Source organism: Ctenocephalides felis, unplaced genomic scaffold (assembly GCF_003426905.1).
Source record: "Ctenocephalides felis isolate EL2017-DRISC unplaced genomic scaffold, ASM342690v1 CF-g0.4_SCAFFOLD_01886, whole genome shotgun sequence".
Classification (NCBI taxonomy): domain Eukaryota; kingdom Metazoa; phylum Arthropoda; class Insecta; order Siphonaptera; family Pulicidae; genus Ctenocephalides; species Ctenocephalides felis.
The window spans coordinates 134,267,679-134,283,029 of NW_020538040.1; the positions used below are offsets into that span (position 1 = coordinate 134,267,679).

General features: G+C 26.1%; 1 protein-coding gene across 2 annotated transcripts; it reads left to right on the top strand.

Annotated features, from left to right (window-relative positions):
- The first annotated feature begins 4,221 nt into the window (after positions 1 to 4,221).
- Positions 4,222 to 11,572, top strand: LOC113377169 (protein tramtrack, beta isoform). Of its 2 annotated transcripts, none has more exons than XM_026617393.1 (7): positions 4,222 to 4,337; positions 4,773 to 5,076; positions 7,547 to 7,797; positions 8,054 to 8,198; positions 9,194 to 9,475; positions 10,600 to 10,724; positions 10,877 to 11,572. In XM_026617393.1, exons 2-7 carry the CDS (start codon positions 4,789 to 4,791, stop codon positions 11,376 to 11,378), a joined length of 1,593 nt encoding a protein of 530 aa, XP_026473178.1. In that variant the 5' UTR covers positions 4,222 to 4,337; positions 4,773 to 4,788; the 3' UTR covers positions 11,379 to 11,572. The 2 variants fall into 2 exon arrangements, with proteins under 2 accessions (XP_026473178.1, XP_026473177.1); XM_026617392.1 differs by lacking the exon at positions 4,222 to 4,337 and adding an exon at positions 4,358 to 4,707.
- The last annotated feature ends 3,779 nt before the right edge of the window (positions 11,573 to 15,351 follow it).

Consider the following 15,351-nt stretch of genomic DNA (forward strand, 5'->3'; position numbering starts at 1 on the left):
AGGTTCTGTCAAATACAATGTTTTTTAAAACTATTGACTAACATTAATTAATGATGGTCAATTACAGATTAATTAGAAAAAAAAAATTTTAACATACACATTTAAAAATTTTTGTAATCGTAACATCTACAAATATCTTCCAAAAAAAATCGAGTGTTTTTAACAAAAAATATTAGTGATATGGATATATAAATTATTACAGGTAAATAATTTTTGCTTCTCAATTTTATATAAAACCTTTTTTAATTAATTCTTATTACTCTTTACACCGGTACATAATTCATTCCTTTATAAAATTTTTTTTCTAATTAATCTGTAATTGACCATCATTAATTTCTAATTAATCTGTAATTGACCATCATCAATTACAGATTAATTAGAAAAAAAAAAAATTTTAACATACACATTTAAAATTTTTTGTAGTCGTAACATCTACAAATATCTTCCAAAAAAAATCGAGTGTTTTTAACAAAAAATATAATATTAGTGATATGGATATATAAATTATTACAGGTAAATAATTTTTGCTTCTCAATTTTATATAAAACCTTTTTTAATTAATTCTTATTACTCTTTACACCGGTACATAATCCATTCCTTTATAAAAAATTTTTTTCTAATTAATCTGTAATTGACCATCATTAATTAATGTTAATCAATAGTTTTAAAAAACATTGTATTTGACAGAATAAACCTGATGATGGAACGTATCTAGTTCCGAAACGTCGTTATTGAACATCTTCAAAAAAACAAATTGTTTTTTATTATTGGATTTACTGTTCGGAAAAGAAACAATCACTATATATATATATATATATATATATATATATAAATATATAAATATATAAATATATAAATATATAAATATGAAGATGTGGTTGCAAGTTGATATGTTTGCTGAATGAAATAAACAAATACAGATTTTTGTGTAATTAACTATTTGTTTAAAATAAGGATGTTTTAACAGAACACAAATATATGAATATATATTATATATGTATGTATATATGAAATTAAATCTTTAGGGCAAAACACTAAATAAAATTTGTAGAATTTAAAAATTCTTTATTACTTCCATGCGTTTTCACATATTATCTTATGTCACTTCAGTGGACTACAAATTGAAACAGAATATAAATTAACTAAACTATGTAACAATGAAACTGTGATAATTAGTTATTTTATATTTTGTTTTAATTTGTAGTCCACTGAAGATGACATAAGATAATGTGTAGAAACGTATGGAAATTAGAAATATGATAAATTTCTACAATTTTTATTTGATGTATTGAACTAAAGATTTTTTTAATCTCACATATTTCGACAACAAAATTATTAAAATATTTTAACATATATATATATATATATATATATATATATATATATATGTATGTATGTATGTATGTATGTATGTATACATGCATATGCATATGTTTGTCTATATGTATATCATATATCCGTGTGTGTATAGGTAGAGTATAAGGTATATATATACACACTTGTATATATATGAATATGTATGTATATGTATTATATATATATCAACATATATGTATGTGTATATATGTATGCATATGTATATATATGTATGAATGTATATATAATATATATGTATGTATAATATATATATATATATATATATATATATATATATATATCGTATATGTATAATGTGTATATATATGCATATATATAAAATAAATGTGTATATATGAATATGTACATATATTTAAAAATAAATATATAAATATAAAATAATAATTTATTATTGTATTTGGGTTTTATAGTTTATTGAAATAAATATAATGAAACAAGTAAATATCTTTTATTTAAGTTTATATACATTAGTTATAATATGTGAAGTTTTGTTTCATAATATGATGAAGAATCTTTCAAATAATGTAATAGGTGCCCATATTTTGGAATTACAAGACCAATGCGCCAGCAGCTCCCAGAAAAAACACAGGCGCCCAGAAAAGAATTATAGGATGTTATTTATACGTCGATTTTAAAAAAAAACAAACATGTCATTTTATGATATAGGCCAAGATATTGAAAACATGCAAGAAAGGACCATTTTCCAGCTAAACATGAAGCTACGTAACTAATGTAAGAGGAAAGTTTGGCTTAGAAATGAATAATGAAAATTAATTAATTGGTCATTAGAGCCAATCCGGTAAAAAAAATTATATGGCGTAAAATAAAAGTATTATAAGGCTTTTGTAATAGTGGTTCTGACGATGAATTTTTGTTTGTTTGTTGTCATGGTATTGTGTAAATGTTTAATTATATTTGAAAGTTTGTTTTATATTTCCAAGTGAAAATAGTCCTATTGAACTGCAAAAATGTTAAACCTTCATCACAATTAAAAAAGGACTACCATTGAGTTTCATTTTAATAAAAAAAAATAAAAACTAGAATAGGACATTTGGATTGAGATCATCGCAAAATAATCATCAAGGTAGCTTGTGGAATATCAAAATTTTGATTGCGGTCCAGAAACAACTAACTGTAAGTGACATTTTGCCTTAATAATATATGTATAAATAATCGAATAAATCAATAGGAATTGAGACGTAGCAAATTGTGACGATAAAATTTTCAACTATTTATTTTGGAAATAATTTTTTTATAAAAAATAATCAACGCAATTTGCAATTGATATCCTTCGAACAAACTTATAACATCTGTAATTGCATCAATTCAATTTAATTTATATTACACATTTCATTCTGGATACGGAAAAAATACGCATAAAATGGCAGTTTTTGAGAGAAATAAGCAACTGATTTGAATGATTCAGAAAAACTTTCTGGCAGAAAGCTTTTTTGAATCATTCAAATCAGATGCTTATTTCTCTCAAAAACTGCCATTTGCTCCGTATTTTCAAAACAGCTGGACCTGCCTTTGCCAAAAACTAGTCACCACCGTTTCTCCTTATGTTGAGGAAACGATTGTTTTTGGAAGAATAAAAACAAACTTTTTACCATATCAAAAATAATTGAAATTTCAACATTTTAATTCGGCACGGGAAGTTGCAGCAATTTGCCTCAAGGCATGATGCCATACACCACTAGTTTTTACTGCATGAATTCTCTAATTTTTGCCGAATGAATGCCGGTCATTTTTAAATACATATTTCAATAATGATTATCAAATACCTGCAAATAGATCACCATAAAGTTTTTCTAATGACGTTGTTGATAAGTATTCAATAATATAAATGTTTTTTTAGTGCTGTTTTAGTTGTATACATACGTCATGAATCTACAAGATGGATTAAGTTGGGGTTCGAAACGTAAGACTGAAAACTTTACTAATGCTTATCGTATATAATGTTTTCAATATTTGGTTTCAATATTTCTGTACTATAAAATTAAAAATATAAATTATTTCATTAAAAATATAAATTATTTATTATCTAAATAATAATTATTTTCAATGATATATTTATCTGGAATAGAAGTTAATTAACAAAACCGTTAAATAATTAAAGATTTAAAAAAAGCGGTTGGTCAAGAATATAAGTTAGTAAAAAATAAGATTGAATTAAAATATTCTTAAGAAAAAAATTATTTTTTTTAATAAACTAATGTCTAATTTCGAGTAATCAAAAATAATTAACGCAAAGTTATAAATTAATTCTTGTTGAATATACGGAATTAAAATTAATTTTTATGAATTATAATTAAATTTCAATGGGTGGCACAATTAAGAAGTGAATTTAAAGCAAACATTAATTCATCAAATAATATCTTTATAAACCGAAATCTTATTTCGTATTATTTAAAAAAAAATATTTGCCAAAGATTGTAATATTTAAAATTAATTTCAATCCCCTGTAACGAGTTTTGAGTTTCAATATAAAATTTTGTTCCATAATCAAGTTATTGATTTTTGTAAAGGAGGCATACTAAATCTAGAAAAAATGTGAAGAAAGTGCTTCATATAAATTCTTTAAAAAATACAAAACCTTCGATGGGAGTTGTCATTATTTTTGAAAAGAAAATTTAACGTAGGCATTTTGCAAGTTGTAATAAATTCAAATAAGATATTAGAACATATTTTGTAATAAATAATCGAATAAATTTCAAGTATTTATTACATTATTTAATGTTTAACGATTTTTTATTTGCTATGACGAACGTCCACAGTTGTATCATACGCGTAGAAAATTATTTTATAGCATAGCTGTTTTATGATTGGTCCGAAACCAATCAACTTTTTTATTTGGGATTTTCCAAACGGGTAATATTTTTGAGCAGCCATTTTGAAGTTCACAAAGTATTCTGTCAAAAAATTGCTGCTTAGTGTTAATCACCGATTAAGTATTAAAAGTTGAGTAATTTTTATTTAATGTCGGCTTGAATTGTGTTATTAGTGTACATGTTATTGCTAGTATATGACCTATATTTGACAGTTTATGAAAATGTCATATAAAACTATGTATTGATTATAAATATACTAATATTTGCATTAGTATTGTCAAACCAAGGATGTAATCGTACTTAATTTATGAAACATATTAATATAGTAAATGGAACACTATAAGCTTAGTTTTTTTATATGATCTCCAAAATTTTGATGAATTTGTATGTGAGTGATTACAGTTCATTCCTCAAAAAGTGTTTTGCGGTGTTGACGCGTATGCAACGCTAATGTTTGGTCCCTCAAATTAAATAAGTTTATAGGTTAACTTAGGAAAATGTAAATAATGCATTTTTATGCTGTCATTTACAAATCATAGTATAAAACGTATGAAACTTACATAGATTTAAATCAATTACTATGCTGCCCCAACAATACTGTTTGCGATGGAAGTACCATCACAACAATCTGCAAACCATGTTCAGCCAATTGCTGGAGAGAGGGTGCTTTTGTGATGTTACTTTGGCTTGTGAAGGACGAACATTGAAAGCACACCGAGTGGTCTTGAGTGCCTGTAGCACTTTCTTTGATAGCATACTAACCAGCTATGGAGAGAAAGATCCTATTTTGATCATGAAGGATGTCAAGTTCGATGATGTCAAATGCCTTGTAGATTTCATGTATAAGGGAGAAATCAATGTTGACCATGTAAGTGAAGTTATTATTGTTACACATAGTTGCTTTTAATTTTTAGCTTTTGGTTAATTGAATACTCGTCAAAATCAGGCAAGTCTTTTGTCATTTGTGAACAATTTTAAAGTAATGCAAAGCTTTTTAATTACACGAAGAGAAAGAAAATTTGTATTATATACAGGAATACCCCGTTTAACGCGGGGGATAGGTTCCATCAAAGTAAAGCGCAATGCGAAACAGCGTTAAACGATGCTATCTTTACATGGAAATATTGGGGTTAGGGGAAGTCGGCTAGAAAATTGGTTTGGTATTCAATTTAAAAACTATGTTATTTTTACTAAAAATAAAACCAAACATTTATTACTTAAAGCCCAAATTAATACCACATTATTATTTCTTGCAAAAATAAAGATAAAATATAAATAACAGAATGAATATTCTTGAAAAAAAAAATAACATTCTGACTATGTTATTGACTACGTTTTTATTGTTTCCCCTTTTTGTGACAAAAGCATCTAAAGTTATTTTACTTTTTCTTTTGCGTTGTTTTCATAAAAGCTCATTATAAACGGATAGAGCGTCTCTAACACCACGCCTTACTTTAGAGCTTTTGTCAAAATTCGGATCAATTTTCAATGAATTGATCTATTATTTCAGTTACGGTAAACAAACTCCTTTTTACAAACACCATCCAAAGTTCTTTTTGCTTTTTCGTTGAATCACTGCTGTCAACATTTTTGTTTTCTTCTTGTTTAGTTAATTTCTTGAGCTCACCATTAGAAAGACTGTGCTGCTTCTTGAATTATTTCTTCGACATCTTCCTCATGTATCCCTTCAAAACCTGGGTTGAAATAAAAGAGCGCTAAACGATACCAATTTAAAAAACAACAGCTCTAATTGTATTATATATTGTAGCTATTGTAGTGAGGCTGATTTTACTGAACAATTTCACATCACATAGCAGTCATATTCATTTTCACTTGGAATAATAGATCAAGAATATTTTGTCAATTGAAAACAAACCCTTGATGCAGTGTGGCACACATTAGACGGAGCTGCTATTATTAATAATAAACAGATTTTTAAAAGCTCAAAGTTGAAAGAAATGAATATACTGCTGCTTGATGTTAGATTGACCACTTTTGAACCCAAATTTGTCTTGCAGACAGAAACTAAATCTGCAGCACTGTGTTGGTTGATATTTGTAAATGCATTTTTGTTTATTTTTATCTTCGATCTAATTAAACAGTGTATTTATATTTTTATACAATTATGAACTTTCATAGTCATTATGCATCAACCCCTGCAATGTATTTCTAGGATATTATTATATATATATTGATTTGTAGAGTAATGTTATGATAGTTGAGTATAGAAAATTTTATAATTATATTTATGTACAATGCTAACCTGCTAATTGGTGTGCTAAAGGTTTTTTCCCAATGACTACTTTCTAATGATGTATAGTAAGTGTTTGAAATTCAATACACATAAATTTTTCAACAACTTTATTCTTAAAAATAATTTTCACAACAATGATTAGCTTTTTTTTTAAATGAAATTGTACTATGTAGCTGTGGTACTATTTGTATCATATCAGTATTAGTTTATATGATAAGAATTAAAAGAATTCTCATATATGATTGTAAAAAAAAAGTATTAGTTTTCTCAAGTTCTAAAACATGTAAGATTGATTTTTATTGTTGCGCTTTGAATTGATACTCCAATATAACTTTTTGTTTAGGTTACTTTTTTATGCAAATAAGCATACCAAAAAACAGTAAGTTACACAATAAATTATTTATTACAGTTATATAAAATATTTTGTATTTTTACTTCTCTGTTAAGGTCTAATTAATATAATAAAAAAGAGTGCGCGTAAGATTCACACGCGATTGAAGTAAAACTTATTTGCTACTGTACAAAGTAGCATTTTTAAGTTAAGTAAAAATAAATACATCATATAACAATTTTCAATAATGTTCATCAGTAATATGAATCTAATCCGATTTCCTTGTTGATATCGGTACGACAGATCTCTATTCACATACACGACGCCTAATCACAATCGACCCATATTGAAATGATTTCATCGAGAGCGAATGACGTACAGTTCGGGCGTAACGCTATTTCCGTTGCATTTGTACGAATTTACACCCTAGTCGAGCCTAAAGAATATTATTTAAAAAAAATAACATGAATCGGATTATTACTGGTTTTTCTCTTTATTTTTTTTTGTATTTTTTATAAACACATTGTGGTCACCATTTTTAGTTTGGCAGATGTCATAAATTTATTTCAACAATTACACATATATATTAATGTGGTCGAAGCTCAGGCTACTATAAGTAAATTATGGGTTGTTAAAATAAATCTATATGTTTAATATTACATCTTATAAAATCGTTGTAAATCCATAAAATATCTTGTTGTATATTCTTTACTGATATGTACTAGGTATTTTAATATTTTTTATCTCTTTCAGTGTAATTTGGCATCTTTACTTAAAACTGCTGAAGATTTACATATAAAAGGCTTAGCTGAAGTATCTTGGCGTGATGAGGCATCATCATCTCAGTATGAAGCCAAACCTGAAAGAAAAATGAAGCACAATATGTCTCATGTCGCAAATGCTTCTTCCATAGTCAGTGCTGAACTTAGTGAAAGTCAAGATAGTTCCCCTGCTTTGAAACGCAAACGGGGTAGACCTCCAATTGATGAAGAATATTCTGATCTGTAAGTTGCTTAACATAGAAACAAATCTATTAGGGACATCTAATTTATCAAATTAAATTATACATTTGTTATACTTGCATATGCAAATGATAGAAATTAATCTTGTTGCCAGTTATTTTGTTAACAGCTTTTTGCCACAGCTGTCTTTTTCTTGTTGTAAAGGACACAAAATGTAGAGTCTTGAATAGCAATTATATTTTTAATTATATCTACAATCAAATCCTTATATATTATTAAACAGTTTCATTTTTTTTAGGCCCAAAATTACATCAGTTAGTGGGGCATATGATGATTCTAAGTTTGAGGGCAGAAATTTGGTGACTGTGATGATGCATGACACTGAAGAGGCGATGGAACCTGATGGGACGCAGTGGATGGATGGAAATGCACATGATAAACATGTATATCAACTATTTTTTTTTATATATCTAAGACAATATTATGCCTTTAGTGCAATTAGGCCCTTTTTGGACATAATGTTTAATTACAATTAAATAAAACCAGGTGTAAGTGGCATATTGCCTTGAGTTGCAAAAACTTTCTTACATGTGCAAATAATCGACTTTATCAATAATAATTGAGATTTAGCTATTTAGATAACTTTTCAAGTGTTTCTTTCGAAAATAAAGTTTTAGCTTTTACTAAAAATGAATTAGTGCAATTTTTATTATATTAATAATTTAATTAATTCTAGTGCGCAAACACCAGCTTGCACCTTCTAAAAGCGCGGCCTATTATTCCAAACATTAATTAATTTTTATAATTCAATCACTTTTTGTAGGACTATAATATTTCAGGATATTCGCCATTGTAAGTTTAATTAAAAATGCAAAAAAACGCTGCCTGGTCAACCTTTGCCAGAAACTAATCAGCACGATCTTTCAAATTGGTTCAAAATTTTTTGCGAAAATGTGAACAAAAATTTTTCTTGGAATTAAATGTCGTAGGGTCATAATATTTTAGTATGTTCTTTAGGACCATGAACTATGATCTCTATAGTCAAAAAAGTTTCTATAAAAATGTTCTGATAAAAATTCATGAAATATTTTCTTTTAACAACTACAAATAATTGATCTTTACCGAAAATGAATGCTTTCACGAAAGGTTAAAAAATCAGCTTGCAAGCACACACACACACATACTTTTTCCAAATTTACTCTCAAGCATTAAGGAAACATTCAGGAATTTAAAAAATTGAAGGTGCAAGTACTAATTCATAATTGATAACATATATACATTTTTCTATAACATTTAATAAAAAAAAATATATCTTTCTTTATTTCTTAAAATTTGCAGCATATCTTAAAACTGTTTCATGTGATGTGTGAGCGATCTATGATAGTTGTAATGATTTAATACATCATTTAGCATTTCTGATGATTTATATATTTTCCAGGGATATACTGAGGATTTAATTAAGGTGTTCAAAGAGAGTGATACACCTAATGATACTTTTGAGGATGACGAATACATGGAACCCACTGTCGATACAGATCCTTTAGATACTTCTTCCAGTGTACCCAATTATCTTAACAGAATTATAAAACACGAAGAAGTGGACTGTAGTAAAAATAATGATTCTCTATTAGATAGCGAATGGAGTGATGTAGTGAAAATGAATGACTACCTGACAAGAGGTAGAAGACCACAATTTTGGGAAGAACCTTTTACTAAACGGGTATGAAGCACTTTTATTACATTGTTTTATTTTAAATTAAATTTTTATTACATGTGAATCAGTTGATTTGTTTTGTTTAAAAGAAATTATTGCAATATGCATATATTTTTTACTTGATTTTGTGTTTTTTTACCAGTGTATGATAATAATAATATGTATGTAAAATTTACTCTAAACAAACAACTTTACATTAATTTTTTCAATTATTCAACCTGTTAATTGTAATTGACAAATATATTTGTTGTGGAGAATTGGCAAAATTTTGAGTATTTATGAGTATATTTGTCATGCAAAATCTAAAACAGTGTCAATTTTTGAAAAAAAAAACAAAATATGTTCTGAAATGTTAAAATGTTTAGACTTAATCAATAAGAATTAAGATTTTACTATTTAGGTAACTTTTTTTCTATCTATTTTGAAAATAGCTTTTGCCTTTCTTCAAACACTATTCTTACATTATTTACAGTATGTGTATACAATTTTAATCCGTTTTTAGTTTAATAGGTATGTAATACATGTTTATATAAACAAAGAAGCAAAATGTAGTAATAAAATTTTTGAATTTTGTAAAAAAAAATTTATCCAACATCTCACCAGCGCATCTTAATCTGTGGTTGATGAATAGTCTCGTCATGGTCTCCATTCGGACGGCACAAAACTGTGTGCAATGTTTGATAAGAGCATCATAGTTAACTGGTTAATCAAAAATTAATTTTTTTTTTTTATTTAGGATTTTATAATAATATGCAAGCATTCTTATAGCTTGTATTGTTATTATACCATAAATGAATGTTCTCAATTTTAATTACAAGATTGAAAACTTTAACTTTTTTGAGTAATAATTTATATTTAGTTAGTGAAATATTTCATACTCACATATAGATTATATTTATGCAATTAAAAATTGTAGTTAATTCCAAAATTTCAATAAATTTAATATGCTTCTTGCATATTTGTAAAGTAAAAAATGATATATTTTCTATTTATTATAAATTTATTTGAATTTAAAATAAAATATTAAGTTAAATTAAATTTTCCTTTTTTGAATTTCAAACATTACATTTTGTAAAATAATATGCTAATAATACTTCACAATTTAATAATTTATTCAATTTTTTATTAAGGTAATGGACGCTATAAAGAATAAAGACTTAGAAATGAAAAAAGCTGCTGAAATTCTTGGTGTTTCTTATGGTACCCTTTATGGAAGATATAGAGATACATATGGTTGTCTAAAGCATCCTTATAGGTAATTTAGTAACAATTTTCAAATTGTTGAACATCTAATGAATATGCATAAAAGTTTATTTGTTGATTTTTGAAATTGAGATTTCTATGATTCAGTTTATTGTAAAATTTGTTACAAAAATAGTCATTACATATCAATTTTATTTTTTGTAGAGTACGAGACATGTGGAGTGAACAAGGCCCAGCTGAGATACTAGGAATGCTGCAACGAAAAATTATATCATTGCCGCATGCAGCTGAAATGTTGAATGTACCACCTATTAGTATTACATCTTATTTAGATACCGTGAAAGACTGGGTTCAAGATCCAGACAATCATGTTGACTCTTGGGATAATTCCGTTAGCAATGCTGAATCGAGTGAAAATTTGGATAAAGCAATCCCAATGCCTGCCTTATTTTCTTTGGCAGATAAAAAATCTTCTGCCACAGAAGATCTTGATAAGTCTGATCGCGAAGTTAAACTGAGCAAAAACATTACCATTCGAACTAGTTCTCCCAAGAACTTTACAGAAAGTAGTGAGGTAAGATCATCAGCAACACTATTAGATAATCATCCTGACATAACAATAATTAATTTAAAACGGGAGAAGATTAAAACAGAAAAGCTCAATAATAACTCCAATCTAGATGGTCATATCATAAGTGACATCTAGTAGTTCCTAATGGTTATTGCATAAGCGTTATATATTAGGCAATAAATAATACTCACAACAACCAACGAACAATTTGTATGCGAACGTATGATTTATGGTAGCATTGTTTGAGCTTTTGTACTAGGAACGAGTTGTATCAGAATATGGTACGAGAAATTTTTACATATAAATTATTGTAGAAATTTTTTAATATTGCCGAGGTAAATTGTGTACATATTATGCAATTTATTTTATTTGAGCTCACTCGGTAATTGGTACTTTTTTTTTTATTAATAAGCTAAATGACATTAATATGTAATTTATTCTTATATATAGAGATATATATCTGTATATGTAAATATACATGTTTATATATATATATATATATATATATATATATATAATATAAACATACATTATACATGTATTCATATGTACATGTATGTGTGTATATATTCATTTATACCCATATATATATATGTATATATATATATATATATATATATATATATATATATATATATATATATATATATATATATGTATATATATATATATATGTATATATGTATATATATATATGTATATATATATATATATATATATATATATATATATATGCTGTCTATAGCATATTTTTTTTTACTAAGTTTACTGTGATTATTTATTCAATATTATAATATATGAAAGTGGTTGATAATTATCAATAGCATTAGTTTAATGAAACTATTGATAGTGTTATTATTAAAATCATATATATTTTTATATATAGAAGGTTTATTATTCTGTGGTTTAATGGCCAATAAGAATATGATAATACATGATTGCACTATATTATTATTAACTTATGTATTAATTTAGTCACTTAAAAAATTATATGTTCTGATCTGATTAATTTCAACATAAAAATATTAACGCATAAGGATATGCTATCTATGTTAGTAGTAACTATTGCACTTAATGTTTTTATACTATCCGAGAGTTATACACAAAGTATTTACAGGATTTTATTAATATTCTGTTCTATGTCTAGTTATATATCATAGCAATTTTTTAAAATAAACCATGAAAGTATAGCATTTTTGTATGTAGAATATAAGTTAAAAAATATTTTTATGTAGAACATAGAATGGGATGAAAAAAAATTAAATAATTGTTTTGAACAAGATCCTCAGGGCACATCAACTCTACTATAAATTTGTAATTTAAACATGTAATCACTCAGGGCACTTCTTATAAAACAAATATTATTAGTTTTTTTTTTTTGTTTACCCAATTTTGTTATTTTTAATACAGTTCACTGAAACAGAAAATTTTCATTTGCAACATATTAATAAATTTAAAATATTAACAATTACAAGAACAAGTATTTAAAATAATTGTGCAATAATTCACAGGTAAATCAGGAAGAGCCTGTGACTGACTACTTGTATATTGTTTATGCCAATTCTTCATAAGCTAATTTATTTGACAAACAAATTTCCATTTGTTTTAAAAATGCAACTAGTTGGTATTGTTTTTTTTGCCTTGAGGCAAGTTACATGAACTTTAGAGTAAACGTCGGTTTACGGCAAGAAATCTGTTTACACACACACATAACATACACATACTTGTTCCAAATTTGGTCTCATTCGATTCAGAATGGCTTGATACGTTGAAAAAACATAAAATTAGCAAATCGGGTTTTTTTGATGAAAACAAACTTCTTCTTCGGGAAGTTAATGTATCATTACTTTTTATATTGCCTAGAAATTATTAATTTTATTATATTTATTAACTTATTATTATTTGTATTAATAATACTCATTTTGTCAAGCACTGTTGTTTTTATGTTTTTATGTACAAGGTGATTTATAATCTTGATTATTAGGTTAATTTTATATTACAATGTATTTATATCACAACATATTTATATGCATAATTTTACTATTGATAGATTAATTCTGATAATTAATAGTATGATTTAAAATGTCTCAGCTATAAAATATTTTCCACATATATCATATCTAATTTTTATAGTGCTATTGATATTATTGATCACAATTTTAATACGAAAGTAATATTTTAGCAGTATTTTATTTTAGTTTGATTTATTTGAGTAATATGTTATAAATATATCAAATAAATATTTAGAACTTTATCTTTATGAGCACTAGTACGTATGTACTATGTGGCTAATTATACATAGAGTTTGTGTGTTGCATATATAGTGGAATAAGGGCACAATTATTATAGTAATAAATTGTTGCCTTTGTTGGGATTACAGAAATAGAGAAATTCAATCATTTTCTTGCTAAACAAACAATACAAATTGTTATTTTTTTATTTTGATATGATAGATTCAAATCGTTATTTTATTAAAAAATAAATATTCCTTATTCCACAACACATGAAGTTCACAATGTGCATTGTATGTTCAAGAAACTGAGAAAAAATGTGGTATAACATGCTATCACTCTTATGTGAAGACTGCTTTAATATACTGTAAAAAAATGAACAAATTTGTTAAATAATATTTGAAATATTATTTGTCTTTGCATATGATTTTTGTTTTACTAATGTTGTTATATATCAAGCAAGATTCCAGGGCCCCCAGATTTTGTGTAATTTTTTAGCAGTAAAGCAAAGAATACTCACTAGCTTGGGCTAACAGATTATTTACGGGTACTTTATACTATAGGTATTCTTTAATATACGATGTTGTTTAAACTAATTTTAAGTGAAATATGATTATCTGACTATTTTTTAAATGATTATCAGATTATTTGTCGAGTTGTAACAATGAAATCAAAGATTCTGTGTGTGCGTGTATGTGGCTATTAAATTAAATTTTTGCATATTATTTTGAAAATAATTCTGTAGCCCAAACTAATCGACATTCTAAGACCATATTATTCCATCCCCAAATTTGTTTTATATATGGTTAATAATGTTTGGCGGTTTTGGGATCTTTGACCATTAGTTTGTCAAGCACTCCAAATTAAGAGAGATGTCTGGCAATTTTTACATGCAAGACATTTTAGAATATTTTGTCATAAATATTCAATGCGATAATCTGCACATGTGTTTTGGGCTTCCAGGGCCCACATAACAATGTATATCATGTGTATAATTTGAACTATGAAAATGTATCATAGTAATTTCAGAAACTCCTTATGTTTTAGGAGGGTATTTGGGGACTGTAATTAATTTTATATTTAGAATAATTTAGTTCTGTTTTTATAAAGATAGTTAGCTACACTAGTTGTTTGTTTTCTTTATTAATGATTTTATATAGTTATTAGTTTCCATGGTGCATTTTTGCACTATATCCTAAATACTTGAATGATAATGTTTTGGTAAATATATTAAATAAGCACATGTAATATAATAAATGATACTAAAATACAGTATTTAAAAGAATAAAATCATGTTAAAAGTTTTCTCGCCTTATGATAGATGTCAGAATTTATTACAAAATTTTTGATAGTTTGAAGCGAGAATTCCACTTACTATACTAACAATGTATGAGTTCACTCAAAAACAGATCCTTGAGCTGAGGTAAATTTTAAGTCTATTTCAGAATGATTTTAGTATGACTTCTTTCTTATTTTTTCGAGTGAAAATTGATATTATCATAGGTATCAAGCAAAAATATGTTAATATGTATGAATACTTTTTACATTCTTATACAAATAATTGCTTAATATAATATGGCAATATAAACCATTATTTTAATATGGCAATAAACTTTGTAAGTTTGAATCTTGAAGTTCATGAAGAACAGCTTGATCGTTGAGAGTTAAACAAAACTTACGAATTCCCTGAGAAATGCACTTTAGAAATTATATCGGTATTAACGTTATTAATTTATTTTTTGCAGGAGTTACAGTGGCGTACCTGATCACTTTATGAAAATTGTACATTTTGTATGCCTCAGAAAAAATGGATGGTATGTGTGTGTGTGTGTGTTTTGTATGTTCGCATTTTTTCGTCCACGTTTTCGGGCGCATGG